The sequence below is a fragment of the Megascapheus bottae genome, chromosome 1, assembly GCF_031878675.1.
Source record: "Megascapheus bottae isolate mThoBot1 chromosome 1, mThoBot2.hap1, whole genome shotgun sequence".
NCBI lineage: Eukaryota > Metazoa > Chordata > Mammalia > Rodentia > Geomyidae > Megascapheus > Megascapheus bottae.
In genome coordinates, this window is record NC_143509.1 from 50,663,493 (window position 1) to 50,686,605 (window position 23,113).

The 23,113-nt window shown below is 34.5% G+C and overlaps 1 protein-coding gene across 2 annotated transcripts in view; it reads right to left on the reverse strand.

The window, feature by feature from the left end:
• The window catches only part of Fgf12 (fibroblast growth factor 12), a 339,473-nt gene that overhangs the window by 160,495 nt on the left and 155,865 nt on the right, over positions 1-23,113 (reverse strand). For both annotated transcript variants that reach the window (XM_090343960.1, XM_090343950.1), the window contains exon 3: positions 6,593-6,696. In XM_090343960.1, coding sequence (XP_090200086.1) covers positions 6,593-6,696 — 104 coding nt within the window. The remainder of the gene's footprint in view (positions 1-6,592; positions 6,697-23,113) is intronic.

Genomic DNA, 23,113 nt, shown 5'->3' on the forward strand with positions numbered 1-23,113 from the left:
CACCGTCTGGTAGCATATATTTACCAAGTTAAACCAATCAGCACTCAGTAGCTGGCAATATCTAGACTTCTGGTTCTATCATAATACTTAAACCTCTGATCAAGTTAAATCATTGTTATGCCATCTTTATTATTCACTACCAAATCTAATTGCTAGTTTTATAGGAAAGTGAAACTTAAGAACGGTGTCATTAAACTTGGTCTTGCAAAGCACTCAGGAAGTTGAGAGAGGAAGATCACAAATTGGAAGCCATCCCAGATACATAGTGAGATGCTATTTCAAACAAAAAATAAAATAAAAATATGAACTTAGGAAATAAAGCCAAACAAGAAAGAATTTGCATTAGGACATGAGATTTCGCGCTGATACTAAATCCCTCCAGTTACTGACTGTGTCTGAACTGTAGAAGCATGTACAAGATACATGTGAGTTGACTGTATAATTACCTAAACCATAATCTAGGGTTCTTCAAGGTTAAATTCATGCTACAATAATTACACTAGGATGTCATGAATAAGCTAGAACTGTTCAGAATGAACCAGCACCTAGAGTAACCCTCAAAAGAAAATTCTTCCTTCCATATTGAAGATAAAATATGTCACTTTTTGATAAATCTAAATTATAAAAACTATATTCAATAATGGAAAAAATGGTTCCACCACAAATACAGGAGATTATAGGCTTGAAAAAATATTTTGTGCTTTCTGTTCTCTCACCCACTGTACATTTTTGGCAACTTAGCACAGGCTTTTGGTGTTTTTTTGTTTTGTTTTTGTCTTTGTTTTTTTTTTGCCTCTCCTGGGCTTTAGCTCAGCACCTGAATACTGTCCTTGGGCTTTCTCAAAGATATGGCTCTACCACCTGAGGCACAGCACCACTTCCAGTTTTTTCTATGTATGTGGTACCGAGGAATTGAACCTGGGTCTTCATGCATGCTAGGCAAGCACTCTACCACTAGGCCAAACTCCCAGCCTTTTGGTGTGTTTTTAATGTTTCTGTTCTCAGGGCTGTCTGTTCAAAGAGATAATTTCTTTGCAGATGTGATTCCAAAAAGTCTTGCTTATCTTTTCTTTGCTTTTCCAAATCTCTGTTCTATTCAAATTTCAATTAAAAAGTGGAAACTAAATTTCAATTGGAAGTTCACTATTTTTCCCCTTGCATTTGGCACTTGTAATGTCCTTCTCTTCTTTTCCCTGAAGTATATCGAAGTCACAGACAATATATTTATTTTATGTAATACATTGTTCTTCTGCATGAATTATATGTGTTTATTTCCAGGATGAAAGCCACCTGAACTTTAAAAATTGGACCATGGTGAACAGAAGGCAGAATAAAAACTTATTTCATCCACATTTTTTTGAGGACTTTCTAGAACAGACCTAAAACATCCAAATGTAAAAACTAGAAACAATGGGTAGAATAATGAAAGGAGTGTCATTGATCAGGATGCATTTTACTCATAAACTGATATGCTGAATTAAAACCCCTTTGTGAAAATACTTAAAGGTAATAAAAATTCAAATCATTTAAAAAATAAAAAAGAAAATGTTGTAATGGAACTCATTCTATTAATATTTGCTAACAAAAAATCTTTTTAAAAATTTTATTGTCAGGTGACATATAGAGGGGTTACATTTGTAAGATAGTGAGTACATTACTTCTTGAATGTTGTTACCCCTCCCCATGTTTTTCTACCACTTTCCCTTTCCCCACCCCCTCCTAAGTTGTAAAGTTCATTTTCAACATATTGTCTTGTGGATATTGCTGTTACACTGGTTCACCCTTTATCTTTTGTCTCATCATCATATTTTTCCCCCTATTTCGAATAAACAAATAAATGTATGTACAAAATACCAGGTACCAAAGTCAGATACAGAAACAACAGGAGATAAACTATAAGGGGGAAAAAAGAGAAAAGAAATAACTTCACATAATACATTAAAAGCAACAACCCTAAAGATAAATTTCTGTTTTCTGTATCTTGGAGTTCATTTCACTTAACATCATCCTATATGGTCATATGCACATAGCTACTGAGCTAATGTAATCCTCTCCTAGGAAAATCCTACACATATACTAATTGTTACGAATGAGAAAAACTATGGAGTCTATGTTCCTTTGGCTTCACACTTTACTTAGTGGGGTTTTTTTCAAAGTCTTCCCACTTCTTTACAAATGGGGAAATATCATTCTTCCTGATGGCAGCAAATAATTCAAAAATACCATATTTTCTTGATCCATTCATCCACTGAGGGGCATTTGAAAAACTCTTTGTAAAAGAAAAACATCAGGAGCCATATGCTAGTAGCTTATTTGGCTCAGGAGGCTGATATCTGAGGATCACAGTTCAAAGCCAGTCTGGGAAGAAAAGTCTGTAGGACTCTCTTACCTTCAACCAAGAAGCCAGAACTAGAGCTGTGGCTCAAGTTGTAGAGCTCTAACTCAAGAATTCAGCCCAGGCCCTGAATTCAAGCCCCGGGAGTGACACCATACATGTGCACACACACACACACACACACACACACACACACAAACACACACACGATATTGAGTACTGATTGTAAAAAGGTTTGAGATTTCCAATTTTGTCACAAAAATGTAAGTTACACTTGATTTGATTCCATTTTATTTCTAAAGGTAAAATTTTAATACTCCCTGATTCACTGATGACTAAAAGAACACAATGTAAAAGTTTGGGAAATATGACAATATATCTGACACATGACAGCAAAATGGGAAGATGGAAAGCAAAATACAGAATTTGTTATTATACTCAAATAACTCAAGCAAAGCACTTCCTCATTAGTAACGCTCCAAGAAAATGAAGAATATATTTTCCCCTTTGGGCTTTATTGGGATTTGAACTCAAAGCATTTGCCCAATTGCTTGCCATGCTGGTGCTCCCCTAGCACATGTTCAGCCTGGTATCCGGTCTAGCTTTTGCTCCTTAATTGGAAATGGCTTCTTACAAACCTTTGTATCTGGGATGACTTCGAACTGAGGTCTTTCAAGCCTCAGTTTCCTGACTTACTAAGATTACAAGCCTGAGCTACCTGCTATGAATGTTGTTCTTTGTTCCTTCAGTAAAAAATGTTATTAAAATACATATGACAATTTTCACAAATCAGATTAGCCCTGAAGACAATAGATGACCAATTTCCATTAGTTTTAATCTCTTGGAGTTAAACTAACACTCCCTAGTACTGAGTAACACAATAGTGAGAAACTGTTCAAAGGGAGACTAGTACTTGCATGGGAAAGCATGTAGTCACAATCAGGAAGACTCTTACACAGACTGTTAGGAGCAGATGGCCAGTGAGTCAGTGCCAGAATGAAACCCCATGATGCCTCCATCAGCTCCCACAAAAAGACTGGAACCATGTGTTTGCATGAAGATTTTTGCTTGTGGTGCATTGAGAATATTAATCTCTGTTAGAGAGGACTCTACTTTCAAAAAGAAAACAATGTCTGGTTAAAAAGATTAGCCATTACACCAATTGTTACCCCTGGCCCTCTCTGTCCCCCCCCCCAAAAAAAAGAAAAAAGAAAAATATGTAAAAATAAATGCCATAGAATGTGTGAAATCTACTGTAACAGAGTTGCATACAATTTCTTAGTAGCTAGTAAAATTGTAACTATGTGTTCTTTCTAAAGAAAAGTGATCTAATCCAACCTCCCAAACTCCTAACTTCTGTTTCAAGTAAGAGCTGCCAGATTTTTGTGCTGTCCACTTGCATTTTTCTTTTTCTTAGTTGAAAAGAATGCGCAGGTCATCCCAGCACTGGTACATGCTTGTTGTCCTAGCTACTTAGGAGGCTAAGATCTGAGGGCTGTAGTTTAAAATCATCCCAGGCAGCAAAATCCACATGATTCCTATCTCCAATTAACAAGCAAAAGGTTGAAAGTCGGATTGTAACAGAAGTGGTAGAGCAACAGGCTGAGTGAAAAAGCACAGAGACAGCTTCCAGACTTTGAGTTCAAGCTCCAATACCAACACACGTGAGCATACACACAACTCATTCAAGTGATTGATTCATATTGGATGAAAAAAAAGTAGTGCATGCCACTATACTAGTTAAACAAAAGGCCCTGAGTTCAAACCACAATGCATCATCCCTAAAAAGGGAGATTAATTCCATGGCAAAAAATTTTTCCTGGGTCCTAGGATCAATTATATTCTGAGATGGAAAATAAGTTACACTAAATACAAAAATCACACATTAATGAGAAATAAAAGTTTGTGTTAAAGACCTGAATTATTTGGGAAAATGGCCCAAAGGACATAGATATTGTCCTATATGCTCAAGGCCCTGGGTTCAATGCCCAGTACCCAAAAAAAGCAAATGATAGATAGATAGATAGATAGATAGATAGATAGATAGATAGATAGATAGATGGATGCATACAGACACACATACATACATAAATACATGCATACGTACATATGTACATAAGTACATATATATGCATACATACACATAACATTATACATACATAACCAAATTGTTGACCTTTAACTTTTCTCATTTAAAGTGTTCTTCAATTTAAAATTCCCGGAATCATTTGCCATTAATTGATAACATTCTTCTTTCTCTCTGTCTCTCTGTCTCTCTTGTCTTTCTGTCTTTTTTCTCTTTCTCCTCTCCTTCCTTCCCACCCTCCCTCCAGTTCTGAACATTTTCTTCAGATTTTAGAAGTCTCTATGTGGAAATAGGTAAGGAAGTTCTAAATCCAAAGAAAAGGGACTTTTAACCTGTATTTTAGATATGATTGCTTATTTTCAGAAGGAACAGAAATATTTGACTGAAAGATTAACAGTAATGACCAGGTAATTTCCCAGGAAGACATCTTGGCTACTAAGTCTTTCCCTCATTCTCCTTATTCTAGTAAGCAGTAATTACTACAGAGAGGAAAATCTGCCAATATCAGCTCTTAAAATTATAACATGACATCAGCCTCGACCCAGGAGAAACACGCTTAGTAAAGCTGGCAGCTTCAGTCCACTAGGCAGAAGCTGTTCAAAGGTGTACTAGTCATTGAGTTGAAAAGCAAGTAGAGGCATAATCATGAAAATTATTACAAAGACCACTAAGACCAGACAACCAATTAATTACTGCCAGAATTAAACTGCATGATGTCTATATTAACTCACTCAACAAAATTGTAACAGAAGACTTTACACGGCAATTGTAGTTTCCAATGGCAGGAAATTTGTTAGTCTATATTATGTAGTATCTAAAATTTTGAGCATCTGAAAAGGCAGATGGAGTGGAAAAACAATTATTTTGAACAAAAGAAAGACAGAAAATAGATAAATGAATTATCAGAATACAAAACATGGAAGTGATTTTCATGGCTGCATATATGGTGAAAACATTTGTTGGGTATTGAATGGCAACAAAATTCAGATGTCCATTATTGTGGGTAAGTAAAATAAATTAGAAGAATGAAGTAAAAACCTGTACTTTCTCCATATTGTGAATATAATAAAATGGTCCCTACTAGGTTTCAATAGCAACTTTCTCTTTTCTTTTCCCTCAGGGACCTCTGTTAAGTTTCTCTGTAACCTTCAACTTTGTTTTAAACAGAAAAACAGTGCTGTCTCACTATCTTGAAAATGACTGCTTTAAAACCATTGCTTTTCAGTCTTTTAATTTCAAAAAAGATCAAGTAACCTCTTTTGCTTTTGTTTTTAATAACATTTAGTACTTATGTATACATACTCAAAAATAAGAGTAGTCATGATAGGAATAGAAACTATTGCCTACATTTACAAACTAGAAGGAAAATCGAAATTATAGACTATAAAAAATTCCACTCAGCTACATTCTCTCAATGAACAAATTACCATTTCATGAGTGACACAAGTATCAGAGTAATGTAAACTACTGTGATATGGGCTAGCACTTGCTATATAGCCACTGGTCAAATAAAGTGACCAACCTCATTTTGAAAGTACAGGAATTAAACCAAAGAGGGTGATTTTCCTCAAAGGATATAGAGACAATAGCTGAAACACAAATTATACCCACATTCTCCCAGCCATGATCCTGAGCTCATACAAAATATTCTCCTATTGTTAAGCAAACACTTACTTGGAGAATATGACATATTAGTTACCCCACAGACATATTAAATAAAAACAAAACCAAAATGCATTTTCAATTCTTTTTCTAAGAGCATAAAGGAAGCTCTATGAAAAACTGAAAAATTTCACATCTTGTTACTCTTTTTGCTTAAAAGAGAAATTACATAATCCCTTCAATTAGCCAGAAAGGTAAAATTTATAAGATTATATTCCCCGTAGACATTGAAGTTAGATGTAGAGAACTTGCATTATATGGAGATAATTGGTGGTTTCTCATTCAAGAGAACATAGTCTTTACATCATTAAAAAGTAAATTGAATTCAATTAAAAGAATCACAAGTGCTAAGAAACATATTGGAAATTATAAAATGATTTGACTTTCCAATCTTCTTCCCAAAGATAATAAGCTCCTTATTACCTCCCAGGGTTAGTGTCTCCCCTTCACCGCCCACACACAAGCACACACACACATACACTCTCACACATGCACTGTGAGGTACTTACTGAACTGTAGAGATAGCCTTCACCATTCATGGCCACATACAGACTGGCCTTCACCCCTTGAATGGCCACCACACGCAGTCCCACGGGAATTAGGTTGAAGAGGGCTGCAGGTATATAGAGGGAAAGGATTAGTGCCATTCGGAAGGAATTATCTTGATTTTATAATAATTACTTTGAATATTAGAATTCAATGTATTTTACTTGGGAAGAATAAAAAAGTGTTGCACAGAGGGAAAGAATGTCTAAGAACAAAAATAACTAGGCTATTCTCATACCCACATGTCTTCAGATGCGTTATGTGACTCATCTGGGATTTTTTTTAAATGTTTGATTAGGTGATCTTGAAGAGGTTCATATGATCTGAAAGTCTAAGATTATTGGTTCTCAAAATAAACATATAGGGGCCAGGAATTTGGCCTAGTGGTTAAAGTGCTTGCCTAGCATGCATGAAAACTCGGGTTCGATTCCTCAGTACCACATATAGAAAAAAAAGCCGGAAGTGGTGCTGAGGCTCAAGTGGTAGAGCTCTAGCCTTGAGAAAGTCCAAGGACAGTGCTCAGGCCCTGAGCTCAAGCCCAGGACTTGCCAAAAAATAAATAAATAAATAAATAAACAAACAAACAAACAAACATATACTCAAAAGGTACAAGATGAATTTTTCTAATGAACAAATAAATTATATAAATTCTCAATGACAGGAAACACATTTGTATTCAGAAGCAATAAGAAAATCCCATCTTAAAACAAATGCCTCAATCATATTTTCAGTCTTCTCTCTGCAGTTGTAAACATTATTTTGAACACAAAAGGTTGACTTTGAACAGTACAGATTTATTGTTAGTAACCTGGAGCAGAACATTTCACTTCACATTTCAATTTTTGCATGTAAATGAAGATATATAAACAAATGGGTATATTATTTATAGAGAGCTTAAGCTGTAATAGGTATATTTTTTAGCCAAAGGAATATATACATGCATAAAACATAGAAATTAAGATGACAAATTTTCCAACACTAAAATAAAATGGGAATAGACTTAGAGCCTTTATATATTTGAGTCTTCCATCCTTCAAAACATTCAGCAATTTTTCCACTCACAGAAAAATTCATACACTAGAAAAAGCCAATTACTATCTTCTATGTTTCTCTGAACAATGTATTGCTATGAATTATAGATCATTGGTGCTGTTCCAGTTGCTTAGTACAAAATAAGCATAAGCAGAAACATTACACCTAACCTGAAAAAAGCATATTATGGGAGGAGAATGATCCCACAGTTAAGCTCAGTAGATGGCATCGTAATTATAAATTCAATATCTCATGACTATATGCATCAGCGAATTGCTGTGCCATGCACTTTAATATCCTGCCTTAGCTAGAAGTCCTTATTCATGTTTTCACTGATAAAATTGTCATCAGTTCTGATACTATCAAATTTAATACAAGATAAACATAAATTAACTCAGACCTTAGAATCTCAGGTTCTCTCAATTTGAGAGAGCAAGGTGTATACAACAGCACCTACAGACACACCCACAGTATTTGGATTTTAGTCAAATGTTTCATTGAGAACTACAGAGCATCAAGCCCTAGACTACTTTTTTTGGCACAGCTGGAATCAACAAGACTTAGCTGTAGGCATTGGTTTGGTCTTTGCATCTATTTCCTCATTCATCAAGAAAATTCAAGAATCAATTTTAGTAGTTGAATCCACTTTGATTTAATCTGGTATTTGTTAACCCTATATTCATATTTTTCTTGTGCTACTTACTGAAATAGCTTAACAAATGTAAGACCTTGGAGCCTAATAAGAGAGAAAAAGCTATGACATATGGAATAACCTGATCCAGTGTATAATGTATTTCTAAAATTAAATCTAAAATATGCATTCTCTCTCTATATATATATTCTGTATGATACAGAAGTTTTGGGAAAATGAAGATCTATGTAGTCTGAGATACTCAGATAATGTTTTACATAGAATATGGAACTTGAGTTGACATTTACAGAAGGGGTAGAAGTTGAGTGAGCAAAGAACAGGATACTTTGTGAGGCAGGAAATTAGTTGGTTTTTGAAAAATAATGTGTGTAGGAAGAAAAAGAGAGATTATGAAATAAAATTAATATTGGGAAGGAATGAGGAAAACAACACATAAATAAGAATTTTTAAAGAGAGCTTATTCGTCTAGTCTTAGAGATTGAAGCTTCACCAAAAGGGTATCATGTTGTGTGATAATATAAAGACTGAAGAAGCAAGACAGATTAGAGGAACATGAGAGACTGGATGGTGAAACAATCCTTGAATCAACCGCTTAATACTGTTTTGAGCCATTCATTTAACCTCTCTGATGTGGTTTTTCTATCTATAAGATAGACATCACAGCTTATTGCATTGTCTATAGAAGAACCAAATGCATTCTCATGTTTTTGAAAATGTTTTCATAATTTGAGTGGTGTTATCTTTAAGTGACTTGTCATTGTTATCTACTAGTCCTAATTAGCAAGTAAGGGTACATGGCTTTGACATAATCAATGACATATTTCCTCAATAATATTTTGAGCTTATATCCAGCTACTTATGTAATGATTTAAAATTAACATTTAATATTTATATTTCATTTAATTTTTAAGGTGCTGGTAAATTTATTATTTTACGTTATCCTCATCTGCAAATCCTATATGGAAATGAATGGCCATCTTAATTTTCAAAGGACAAAGTTTGCATTTAGAGAGGTAACTGAATAAAAATTTCCCTGCTCTCCTAATGAGAGTCTAATATTATTGCATTTTTTCATTTTTTCCTTTTCAGTATAATTACCCTGAGTATATGCTCTTATCACAAAATAATGTCATTAATTTAGAGACATCTCCCTACATATCTTGTGGCTAGAGGATGTACCAGCTCCAATGGACTCAATATTGAATATTGACCAATGAGTTATACCAGGTAGTCTTCATAAATTTGAAGAATACATCCACAAAGTCATCTTATGGTTTATGCATGTTCTCTACCTTTCTTCTCAACAACTGTTGTCTTGCAATTTCAGTGGAGATGTGGGTGCTAGATCATCTCAAAACATGAACAGAAGGCCTGCTTATATTCCAGATCTCTATAAACAATCACTTAATAAAGGCTAGAATAATATGCTAGCTAGAATCCTAATATTTAAAACTTAAGGATCTTCTCAATCTTGCCCTTTTTGCCAAGGGGTCTCATTTTATAATGAAATTCATGAAGCTAGTCTACATTTTGAAGAGTGAAATAGTAGAACAGGTACTCTTGATAAACCAAGCCTTGTAGAAAAGCGTATGGGGGGAAAAAGATAGCAAAGGGAAAGAACAGTCTCTACGAATGGTGTTGGTAAAAATGGATTTCCACATTCAAAAGAATGAAAATGGCCCAAGCCACTGCCCTCCTCACAAACATCAAGTCAAAATCAATTCAAGACAAACATAACTCCTGAAATTATAAAACGCTTAGAAGAAAGTCTGGAGAAAAGCTTTTGACATCGGTCTTGACAATCTTTTCTTGGATAAGAAAACCAAATCATAAGCAAAACAAAGCAGGCAAACAAGATGGAGGATATAAAACTAAAAGGCTTCTTTACAGTAAACAGTCAACAGGAGAAAAAAAGAGACATTCTGAATGAGAGAAAATATTTGTGAATTGTATATGCAATGAAAAGTAAACATTTAAAACACAGAGGAAACTTTTTCTTACAACTCAGTTGCAAAAAATAAAAATAAATATCTCAGTTTAAAGTAGGAGAATGATTCGAACAGACATTTCTCTTAAGAAGCTATGTATATACCTGTGGTAAATATTCTGTGTCATTCATAATCAGTGAATTAAGAGCTATGACGTCAAGATAGCAATGCACAAATTATAGAACTACAAAATATTTATTTTGATTAATCACGGTACAGGGAAAATTATCTTCCTGTAGTTTTTTAAGATGTAGAATAAAATTATTATTATACAAAAATGCATACAAATGCCATATATGTATATATATAATTATAATAACGAAGAAGAATTTATAGATTTACAGCCATTTAAGTAATTGAAATATATTTTTATCCTGGAGTTTATAATCTTTGTTATAGTTTTCAGTTTTTTAAAAAATTTAATCACTTTTCATTTCCTCAACCCAAATTTTCATTTGAAAGGTTGTCTCAAATTAGATAAACGTTAGGGAATAAGAAAAGTGTCAGACACAGTTTGAAATTTAAGTTGAGAGAAAAGGAAAAGTAACGACTGAAAATGGAAAATCCACACATTGCAGTCAATACATACAACCTTTCAAAGGCATTCCATTAGATCTTTTGACATGGAAAATGCTATTTGATTACAAAACTCAGTGTTTGACTAGTTGCCTTTTTTCAGGGGTTATAAAAGACTTACCTGCTTTGGGATACACAAAATGAATAAATAAAAAATAAAAACTAACACCGTAAATGTTGTAAAATATCATCTCAGTCAATGAACTCTCATACAGAGCTTTTTTAATATCTCTAAAATGCCCTGATTTACACTGAATTTCTTCTTCTCACAAATGTTTACCACATGTTTACTATAGGCCAAATGTCATCCCTGTACTAGGAAAAGGTCATTACCTCAACAGAGCTGATCCCTGGAGAATGCATCTGTAAGTCTTTCTGGGGTTCCCACAATTCTGGAGGCACTAGAAACTTTATTATTATCATCATTATTATTATTACTCAGTATTTCTAGTAAGTGTCTTATTCTGAGCAGCAGATATTCATTATTTGCTGAATAAATAAACAAATCTGCTTTCTTTTTATTGTCAGGGAAATTGATGGAAAGGTTACAGTTACAGTCGTAAGGTAGTGAGTACAGTACTTCTTAAGCATTGTTACCCCTTCCCTTGTTTTTCTTCCACTTTCCCTCTGCCCTGGTTGTAAAGTTCCCTGTTGTAAAGTTCATTTCCAACATACAGTCTTGTTAATATCACAGTTACACTGGTTCACCCTTTGTTTCATCACCTACTTTTTCCCCTTCCCTCCCTGGTCTCCTTTCTTCTTTTTTTTTTTTTTTTAACTATGATGTCACTTCTTTATAAGCTAGCTTTTTCACAGCTTTCTTAGGTCATATTTCCAAAACTGAGAATGCTACTCGATTAAACATAATATTTACTACGTGTAGAATATATTTAAATACGAAATCTAACAGAGCAGACAGAAAACCTGACTGAGATGACAGAAACATTAAATGAATGGCCCTTATCCACTATGTACTAAGTGTCTATTTGTGACTGTATTTCTGTAGAGATGAAGGACTCAAAGGAAAGAGAAAAAAGGGAAGAGAGTTGGGAAATTTGTTGCAAACAATGTATTAATGTTTTATAAAGTGGACTGAATAAGACAAGATTATTTATAAGTTGTTCTAGTTCTTTCTACTTAATTTCATGTTTATTATTCATACTAGATCAGACCAGAAACAGAAAGATAGCAATCAGAGAAAACACAAAATAAAGCAGCCAAAAAAGTTAAAAAGGAAAAAAAAACGAAAAGGGAAGAAAGGAAGGGGAAAAGGGAGGAAGGATTATTGCAAAATTTGTCTGGAAGTTGAAAATTCCATGTATTCCCATGTAACTTTTAAAGACAGATTCCTTATGGCTTGTCATGAGAAACTGACAAAAAAAAAATCATGGCTGTGAGCCGAGAGTTTGGCCTAGTGGTAGAGTGCTTGCCTAGCAGGCACGAAGACTCGGGTTCATTTCCTCAGTACCACGTATATAGAAAAAAGCTGGAAATGGTGCTGTGGCTCAAGTGGCAGAGCTCTAGCCTTGAGAAAGCCCAAGGACCACGCTCTCAGGCCCTGAGTTCAATGCCCAGGACTGGCAAAAAAAATCATGGTTGTATTTTTAAATTCTGGCTTGATTTTCTTAAGCAATGAGAAGCAGTTCTCTTATGACATACCAAAATCCCAAGTGGAAGCCTGGTGCCAGTGGCTTGCACCAGTAATCCCAGCTTTTCCATGAGCCAAAACCTGGAGGATCATGATCCAAAGTCAGCCTGGGGAGAAAAGACTGAGAGGCTCCATTTCCAATTAAGCAGTAAAATGCTAGACTAGAAGTTTAAGGGGTAGAGCACCAGCCAAGAACAAGACAGCTAAAGAGCAAAAGGCAGAATTCAAACCCCAGTAAACCAACTAGGTGGCATTAGAGTAATGAAGGCATTTGGATTTACAATTTATGTACTGTCAATATCAGAATCCTTTAAACAATCAAAGTCTTTCCCATATTTCAAAATGTTCTCAAAAAAGATATTTTGTTCATGGTTAAATAGCATTGTGTAGCACAAAATATTAACTTAAAAGCAAGTTGGCAACAGGTGATTTACTCCTACAAATCCTACAGCTTCTCACAGTAATACTGTGTTTATAATATTTATATAATTTTGTATGATATTTATACAAATATATTTTGTATAATATTGTAATTCTGCCTAACATTTATGAATATTACAATTGTATTATTTATGATATTTTCAGGCCACCCAATTGGTTATGTTTTAGTCACAAAATTAATATTAATAAGTTATTAAAGTCAATTTTGTGACCTCCCTGCTCTTAATAAGAAAATCCTCTTATTAAATATTCAGTAATCTGAGTTTTTAGATCCTCCAATATAAAAGTGCTTATATGAATTATGGTAGAATGCAGTGTTCATCCAGGCAAATTGCTTATGTGTTTCTTTATCCCAGTCTCTTCACACACAGCCCTTATTCTCATTGCATTTTCATATTAATGTATTTGCCTGAGTCTCCCTGAAAACTAGGAAATTTTCAAGGGCATTGATAAATAAATCACTCATTTGTCTATGAACTTTCAGAGAAGTTGTCATTTTCTCAGAGTTCTGTACCTGTGCTTACATCTAAATTTCCTTGGTCTATGCTTCATTGTATTAAAACTTGAATTCACATTTTGAAATTAAACTTCTATGTCATTTTCTGAGAAATGAGTACTAAATATGTTTCTTTTACTTTTAACTCTTACATTTAGTATGAAATGCATGGAACAAATCTAAATCATTATTATTATAAAATTTTACTCTCTAACACATTTACTATAAGAATTTAGGGAAAGACCTTATTTATTGTGTAGCTTCAGCTTTCAAGTCCAGGGGACAAGACTGAGATCAACTTCCATCTAGAAATCATGAGCACTAATTCTAAAACTTAACATTTCTTTGGCTTTACTGATTAAAAACTGAGAAGTTGTTGTTCTGTCAATGAACACTGAACTGTTTAGAACTGAGATACAACAGAAACTGACATGGAAAAAAATATAAGTGAAAGCAGGCCCAGGAAGACAAAACATGTTTATGTTCAATTATATGGGGAAGCTAGATTTAGTTTACAAACTCATAAATAAATAATTTGGGTAATATTCAAGTGTACAGAAATATATTCACAGAAATAATATGTTCAAGGAAGAACTGAAATAGTGTAAATCCTTGGAAAGGTACTGTTCATTAGTTTTGATTGCTGCCATTGTTATAGCTGCAGATATAAACTCTGCCCTATGTTTCAACTTAAGCTTTACCATTTTATGGGATGGGGAAAAAAGAGCAATATATCAGGTATTAGTGTCTCATGACTATAATTTCAGCCACTTAGCAGGCTGAGATTTAAGTAAGAATGAAGATTCAAAATCAGCCAAGGCAGGCAAATTGGCAAATTCTTATCGCCAATTAACTATTAAAAAGTTAGATGTAGAGGTATGTCTCAACTGATATAGCATCAGCCTTGGATGAAAAAAATTTAAGGTATCAATAAAAGCAATACATTCACTGGGCGCGGTGGCTCACATCTGTAATCCTAGCTACTTGGGAGGCTGAGATCTGAGAATCACACTTCAAAGCCAACACGAGCACTAAAGAACATGGCACTTTTATCTCCAATTAACCACTAGAAAACCAGAAGGATGATATCTTTGAGCTGAAGAGCTCAGAGACAACGCTCAGGTGCAGGAGTAGGGCAGTAGCCTTGAACTGAAGAGCTCAGGGACAGCGCCCAGGATCAGAATTCAAGCCCCAAGACCCACCAAAAAAAAAAAAAATCATCTTATACATTTGAAGATTCAGTAAGTACAAGCAACTATACATTTCAAATAAGTAGCATATAAAAATACAAAAATCACATCTTCTGGGCTATGTTAGTTAAAGGTTTATAATTTCCCACTTACAAAAAAAAAAAAAAGAAACTTGCTCAGCAGCCTGGAGTTTGGTAAGAGCGCTTGCCTAGCATGCACGAAGACCCGTGTTCAAGTCCTCAGAACCACATATATAGAAAAAGGCTGGAAATGGTGCTATGGCTCCAGTGGTAGAGCATTAGCCTTGATGAAAGCTCAGGGACAGGGCTCAGGCCCTGAGTTCAAGGCCCAGGAATGGGAACAAAAAAAAATACTTGCTCAGATAATCTCACTAGCTGATTTCCTGATTTCCTTCACCAACTGAATTTCTTGACTTAAGGAACTGATCAGTGGTTTGGGGATTAGAGGCTAAGTGTGTTTCCCTGAAAACTGGCTGGCAGCACACACATTGTAGGTCTCCCAAGGATAAATATTGGCAACACAGTAAGCTGTCTTTTTTAGGAAACTGGTAGATGTGTTTGCCATTGGCTTTCAATTCTGATGATGCCCCATAATGTTTCCTATGATACTTGAGATGGTTTAAAAAAACTGTAAAATTAACAAGCCGATTCAATGTGTGTCTTTTTTTCTTTAAGATGAAAAATGAAGCACATCACTACTGATAATGGAAGCCAATGCCTGTCATCGCTCATCCTCTGCCAATCTGTCTCCCAGAGAAGAGTTGTCTTGGCCCATGTGCAGAATGCAGTGCAGAGCTCAGGTGTCACTCCCTGGGATCAAAGGGCCCAAGAGAAGCATCTTCTAGAAAATGTGTGTATGTTTTATAGCTTATATATTTACATGTCCACAAAACCCCTTAAAAAAAACCTGTGTTGCCAGTGTTCATATCCTATTAATTCATTGACTCCACATATATAATACAATATAATTAATATTTTAGGCACTTGTGATGTAGTGGTGAAGAGAGATAATATTGATTAGTGTAGAAGCTACAATATAAAACAGGAAACAGTGATTCTGCTGGTATAACAGAGAGCCATCTTTACTGATGAGAGAAATGAAGTGTAAACATAGTTTTCCCAGCATCATAAAGTCATCTAGGAAAAGATTAATATGTGTACCCAGGTTATGATTGGCTACAAAACTATAATATATTATTGCTTTTAAATAAAAGAGAGGATGGAGTACTTCCAAACCAGTTATTTGTGAAGAAACAGAAAAGATAATCAGAAAAATGGTAAGCCTTCAAAGGCATATCATCCATGAAGTGGAAAACCCTTTAAATTTTTAGTCACAATCAACAGACACGGCAATGCAACTTTTTTGGAATTAATTTAAAAACACTCAACAGAAACTGTACCACATGAACATTAATTACCATGCAATTCACAGTTTAGAAATGGCAAGTGAATAAAAGGTTGGTAAGATGTATTTTTAAAGAAGTGATGAGATTTAAAATAAAATTAGTAAGGTAACATGAGGGACAGAGATAGAAACAGTGGCATTGATCAACAGGTATTAGTCTCGTAACCTGAATTATGGTATTAAAACCTCTTTAAATAACTACATAATACAAATAACTAAATAATACAAAAGGACTAGAAAAGGAAGTTTATGATGTATTCCTTACTAAAGGAATATAATTCTCTATCTTAAATTCTCTCCTTCAGCTCAACTCTACAATAAACTCTGGATAGAAAATTCTTCCCAAATCCTACATTTTACCCATCAGTCAAATTGCTCAATCCTTTCAATTATTTCTACGTTCCCTGAATTCAAACTCCCTGAATGTCATTTAGGGATCTGAAACATGACCCTGCAAAGCATCCCCACATTCTCTCTCCAAGCTAGTCAGAATTTTTTTCTTCAGCATGGCAAGAGATTTCTCCACTATGTGAATTTCTGTCCCTCCTTATCTTAAATTTAATTCTTACCCTAATCTTAGGTTGTATGTCTTGTTTCTACTCTTCATCATTCAATTTAAACCCCAACCTTGTGGAAGACCCTGGCTTTAGGGAATCCCTGATCTCTCAAATCTAGCTGCATTACTTTTCAGTTTATAGAAACACCCACCTTCCTTTTCTCCCCCACATAGAAAAATAAAAAACAGAGTTACATCAAATTCAACTCTGTAATGTAATCACAAGAGTACAGTTTGTTCCCATGTGTTGGCATTAATGAAAATGAAGCATTTCAAACGAGAGGTATGCCAGTCATCTTGCTGTGATCCCTTAACCAGTGCTTCAAAAGGCACTGAATGCAGTAAACAAAAGTGAATACTGGGAGAACTTACTGAAGGTTGATGTGGACACAGGATAGGTCACTTCTGTCACTGACTTGTATTTTTTTGTTGGTCATGGGACCTGAATTCTGGGCTTGGGCATATTCCCTGAGCTCTTCTCAAGACTACCGCCCTACTCCTTGAGCCACAGCATCACTTTTGGAGTTTGGTGATTAACTGGAGATAAGAAACTCACTGACTTTTTAGTGCCCAGGTTGGCTTTGAACTGCAATTCTCAGATCTCAGCCTCCAGAGTAGCTAGGATTACAGGTGTGAGCCACTGGGCCTGGATGACTTGTATTTTTTGACATGAGAGCTTCCGTTTACAAGAAAATATCCCAATACTTTCCAGGAAGAAAGAAAAGAATGATTTCCACTCTACTCTACATTAAATATAAAATAGTATCACTTCATCTCAGAGTGTTACCAATGTAAACTTGGACCAAACTGTAAAAGTACAAAATTTCAAAAATTTCAAAGATAGTTCAGATCAATGTTTCCCAAACTTTGCTGTACTATATGTAATTCCAGGATGTTTATAAAAATTCTCATGACCAAGTTACAAGCATTCCTGAAATAATAGGAAACTTTTGAGATTCAAAATCAATATGTTTTTTGTAGAAACAAAACTGTAATTAGTTGCAAATGATTTGATTGCCTTTCTGGACATTACAAGAGAGTCGTTAAAAACAATTAAAAATAATAAGAAATTCAACAAGGTGGCAAGTTACAAGTTATTTTTAAAAAAAATCAAATACTTTCAGGCTATGAGTTTGACCTTGTGGTAGAGTGCTTGCCTCGCACAAAGACCCGGTTCAATTCCTCAGTACCACAGAAAAAAGCTGGAACTGGTGCTGTTGCTCAAGTGGTAGAGTGATAGCCTTGAGAAAGTCCAAGAACAGTGCTCAGGCCCTGATCTCAAGCTCCAGAATTAGTCAAAAAAAGTATTATAATACTAATGGAACAAAGAAATATTGAGTAGCCGGACTCGGTAGCTCATTCCTGTAATCCTAGCTACTCAGGAGGCTGAGATCTGAGGATCAAGGTTCAAAGCCAGCCCAGGCACAAAAGGAGTAGATCAATATTTTTTAATTTCTTAAATGATTTCAAAGTGCAGAATTGTTATTAAAAAAACAAGGAGGAAATTTTATACTCACAACTCAGGATTACCCTGCTCATTTTCCCAGATGATGCTGATGCTACCCACACTTTACCAACTCTTGCCACTGTAATCATCCACACCACCTGCAGTTGTTTGGAAAGAAGAATCTCAGCCCTGTCCAAAAATTACTGAATCAAAAACTTTTGTTTTAATAACATCCCCAGGTGATGGCTATGAACTTTATGTTTGAGAAATACTCTTCCAAGTAGTAGCTCTCATGTGTGAGCTTGTCAGTCAAGCAAACTTTCTTGACTTGCACCCTCAACATTCTAAATCAAAAGCCCCAGGGAAAATAAGATGATTGGGAGTGGGTAGGGGGAGGGAAATGGGGACAAAAACATGAGAAGGGGTATCAATATGTGAGAAGTAATGCACCTACTATCTGACCAATGTAACTGTAACCCTTCTATACATTACCAGACATTTAAAAAAAATCCTCCAGGGCGAAAGTCCAATAATCAACAGTTGAGCCTTTTAACCTGGTTATAATGCACACTAAACTATGAAAAGCAATGTAGAGAAAAATCACTGCTCATTTTCTTAACTACAGTTATTTGGAATTATCTGAGCTATTTTAAGTGAATACTGAAGCAGAGGTTTTTTTTTTTTAATCTTTCTGCAATGAGACTTAAATACTGGAAGCTTTAAAAGTTACACAGCTATTGGGATATTGGATAATGGACATTGGGAAGGAGATGAGTTATCTTCCATTTCATATAGGAAACATAAGACATTTGTGCTCACATCATCTGTAGCGCCAAGACAGAAAAGCACTCATTCTAACCTGTCGGGGGGAAATCACAATGCAACTGGGTCCCTCCTGTCTAAGCAAAACTTTAATTAATTTTCCCATATTTGAGAAGTCTGGGTCTAGGTTCTAAATGAGTGTTCAAAATATAAATATGCTTCAATAGTTTTCTTATACAACCCATCAAACTTCTACTCAAGTCCTTCCCAATTTTCTGGAAGCTATTCTTTTTTTCATATATTTTTATTGCAATTAATAGAAGGGTTACATGACATTTGCCACATAGAAGGTGCATTAATTCACATACACTGATACCCTTTCACATGTCTTGGTTCCCATTTCCTTCCCCCCCACCCCCACCCCTCATCTTGTTTTCTTGATCACACTGTAGCAGATGTGGACTTCCCCACTCAAAATTTTCAAAACACTTCCTCCCAGGAAGTAAACTGGATATGAACTTCAAGTACCTAAAATTCTCATTTTATACAACTATCATTTCTAATTGTTAACCTCACCTGTCCAAGTTTACACGGATGTTAAATGAAAAATGTCTATCCTACAAACTTAAGACAAGTGAGGGCTAAGATAGGTTGATAGGAATGGGTGAGGATGTTGAAAGGGATGGCACTGGTCAAGATGCAATATATCCTTAAACTGCTTTGTTGATTTGCAAATCCTTTGTACAACCACTTAGAGATAACAAATATGTGTATCTATTTTTTAAAAAATTCAAACTACTCTTCATTCTATCTCTAAATCCTATGGGCTGTTTATAATAATACATTGTTTCCTGAAGCATAGAAAATGGCCTTTGATAGATACTAAAGAAAGAATAAAAGTGTTATCTTTTGATAATATCTAAGAGGGAAAATGGGGATGCTTCCTAGAATATTTTTTAAATTCAATTTTTAAACTACACAATGGGAAAATGCTCCATATCCTGTTTCAGTATCAGGGGAAACAGATGTACTAAATACCACCTCACTCATTCTTGGTTGAATGCACACTTGGTACTGCTCTATTGAAGCTGCTGAGTACCAGATGAAAGAGTAAATACACACACACACAAGCATGCATATTTCAGACATCTCTAACTTACGATGTTGGATGTCTGAAAAATGCAACTGGACCCTGTAAAGCCTATGAAATTTTTACATCATAGCCAGGTGCCAGTAGCCCACACCTGTAATCTTAGCTATTGAGTCGGATGAGATTAAGGCTCCTATTTGAAGAAAGCCCAGGCAGAAAAGTCCATGAAACTCTCCAATTAGCTGGTAAATAGCATGAAATGGAAGTGTGGTTCAAGGGACAGAGTACCTATCTTGAGAGGTATAGTACTAAAAGGACAGTACTTATGCCATGAGTTTAAGCCTCAGTATCAACATCAACACACACCTAAAAGCATTGTTAAATCATTGTTGTAAAACTAAAATTATGTTAAATAATATGTTACTTATTTTTTCTTCTTCATACTGAAGAAAAAATTTCCTCTTAACTTCAATATTTGGCCTATTAGCAACCATATTATAACATAATACCATAAAACAATATAAAGTAATGTAATAACATATATTAGCTTAATATAATACTAACCACATTATTTTCCATAAAATAAGCAAGCTATCATTTCTTCTTCATGCTTTTTAAAAGAATTTTCAGAACAATGTGTTATAGAATTTAAAGGAATCTGTTTAGTATATGGTGGGAATGAATGACCAGGAAAGAGAAATTGGAGAGGAAGTTTAGACTATGTTAAGAAAATATGTTCAGTAATAGGCCTACCATTTAAATCTGTGTGACTGAGATAGTTATTCCAGGGCCTCAGAGTACTGATCTCCAAACCAAGGAGTATCACACATGTTGTGAAGTTTTGTTATAGGCATATAGTTAGGAGATGTTCATTCCTATACTAAAAATTTAGAAAGAGGTACTAAACCTTAAAAATTATTATAGACCTGCCCTAAGATTAAGTAAGAATATTGGTACAACTATTTTTTCCCAATACTTTAATGAAAATTTAAAATCTTTATGTGATACTACATGGGAATATACCATGTCAATCCAGATACACATTCCTTTTCCTGGTTTATCCCTTACTTAATTACATGATAAAAATTAAATATTTAACAGAAATGAGAATGTTGAAGACATTGCTCTAGATGCATTGTACTCATAAACTGCTTGGCTGAATGGCAACTCCTTTGCATAACTACTCAAAGATAATAAAGCATATGAATAATGCCATATTCAAGTATTTAGAGGAAGAAAGACAGGAAATGAACATAATAGCACCGAATTCTTACCTTGTCTTGAACAAATAAACTCACATTTTAGAACTGCAAGATCAATTGCTTCAAAGAAAACTGAACAATATCTAATTCATTAAAATACCTGACTTTCTCAGTACCTGTATAGCACACCCCTTCCTTTCATTTTCTTTAAATATATGACTATGAATTTTTTTAAGTTTAATTTTATTGTGAGGGTGAGGTACAGAGAAGTTACAGTTACAGAACTAAGGTGGTGAGTACATTTCCTGTTGGACATTTACAGCAACATAGATTTAAATTTAGGCTGCAGGATGTAGGGCTCCTCTCTTATGCACAAATGTGCCACTGACATATCTTCAAAAAAGATGTCTATCACTATGTCACTTTGAATATATGTTTGAGTGTCTTCTTTTAGTATTTTTGTTGGAGTTTACTTTTTCACACTGATCACACTCAACTTTCTTTCTGTTTTCATAATAGGAAATGACTTCCTTCTCTCTTCTTTGAAGTCTCTTAAATTGTCTATATTCTCATAACAAAATGCAAGCATGATCCAATTTGCATGACTCCTTCAAGCTGAGTTTTGTCCCACAAAATCGTATTCACATTTGATGGACATGTTCTCTGAATTCATTTTTATTCATTTATTCAATGAATACTGAATATCTAATAAGTGCCAGGTACTGTTTTAGATGATAGAACCACAACTGTGAAAAATACAAACCTCTTTGACTTGGTGCTGCTTAAAATCAATTCAAATGGAAGCCTAACTTTGCTATCAATCAACCAGCCATGCCAAGTAGGACCCTCCACTTTTATCAAGACTTCATCATAGGCTAATACAGAGACACATTAAGACACAGCCAATTCCCTCAAGGAACCTGGAACCTATAGGAACTAAGTCATATAAAAAATAGATACATACTGTTACAACTACATTATATGTTACAAGTTATATATTTTGTCCAGAGGAGAAAGCAGGACTTGTAGCTAAAGAAGTTCAATTACAAAAGATACTATTATAGTAAGCCATAATTAGTGAAAAAATAGCATGATCAAAGAGGAAATTTTTTAAGTTTTATATATACATATTTATATATATCTTATGGGAAACATCTTCGTACTGGTGACATATAAAATAAGTTTTAAGAAAAAAAACCTTGTTTTTATAAAATTTTCTTACTTATTAGATAGTGGAAAGAGGACTAGCAAAAAAGAAAAAGAAAAATCATGTAGCCAATAAAGAAAGTTTGAGCAAAGGGATTTAAATTGATATCCATTAGCCACAAAAACTTTCAGATTTGGGTAAGAAGATGAACCAGTAGGCTATTTGGATAATGAAAGAAACAGCATTTTAGGAAGAGGAAGCTAGCTTGTTGCAGTGTCCTGAAGTAAGAACATGGTAGGTGGGTTTGACAGGAGACCATTGGAAGAGAGAGGACAATGGATAGGCTTATGGAAAATTTTGTATGTCAAATTTTTTATGTCACTAGATGAACCTGGCTTTGACTCTTTAAGTTTGATCAGAGGAGTTAATCTGACTATCTTTTATATGACCATTGTGTGAAGATCAAACTGAATGGGGGAAACATTTCTGTAAAGAAGCTAATGAGGAAATCAATACAAAAGTCTAAAGAGGAGATTGTGAATAGGAGTATTAAGAAATTATTTGAATTTGTATGTATTATAGATGTACATACATATATGTATACATTTACACACATCATATACATATACATATATAGTTATATATGTTTCCATCAATGCAAAATGTTACTATTACTATCCAACCTTAAAATGATGACCTTTTTGACAGAAAATAAAAATCACTGTCATCCTATAAGCTTACAAAATTTCAGATCAGTTAAGCAATCACCTTTTTCAAGCACTTCAAACAGGAAGGTTTATGGTATTTGAAGAAAAAAAAATGATCACTGTGC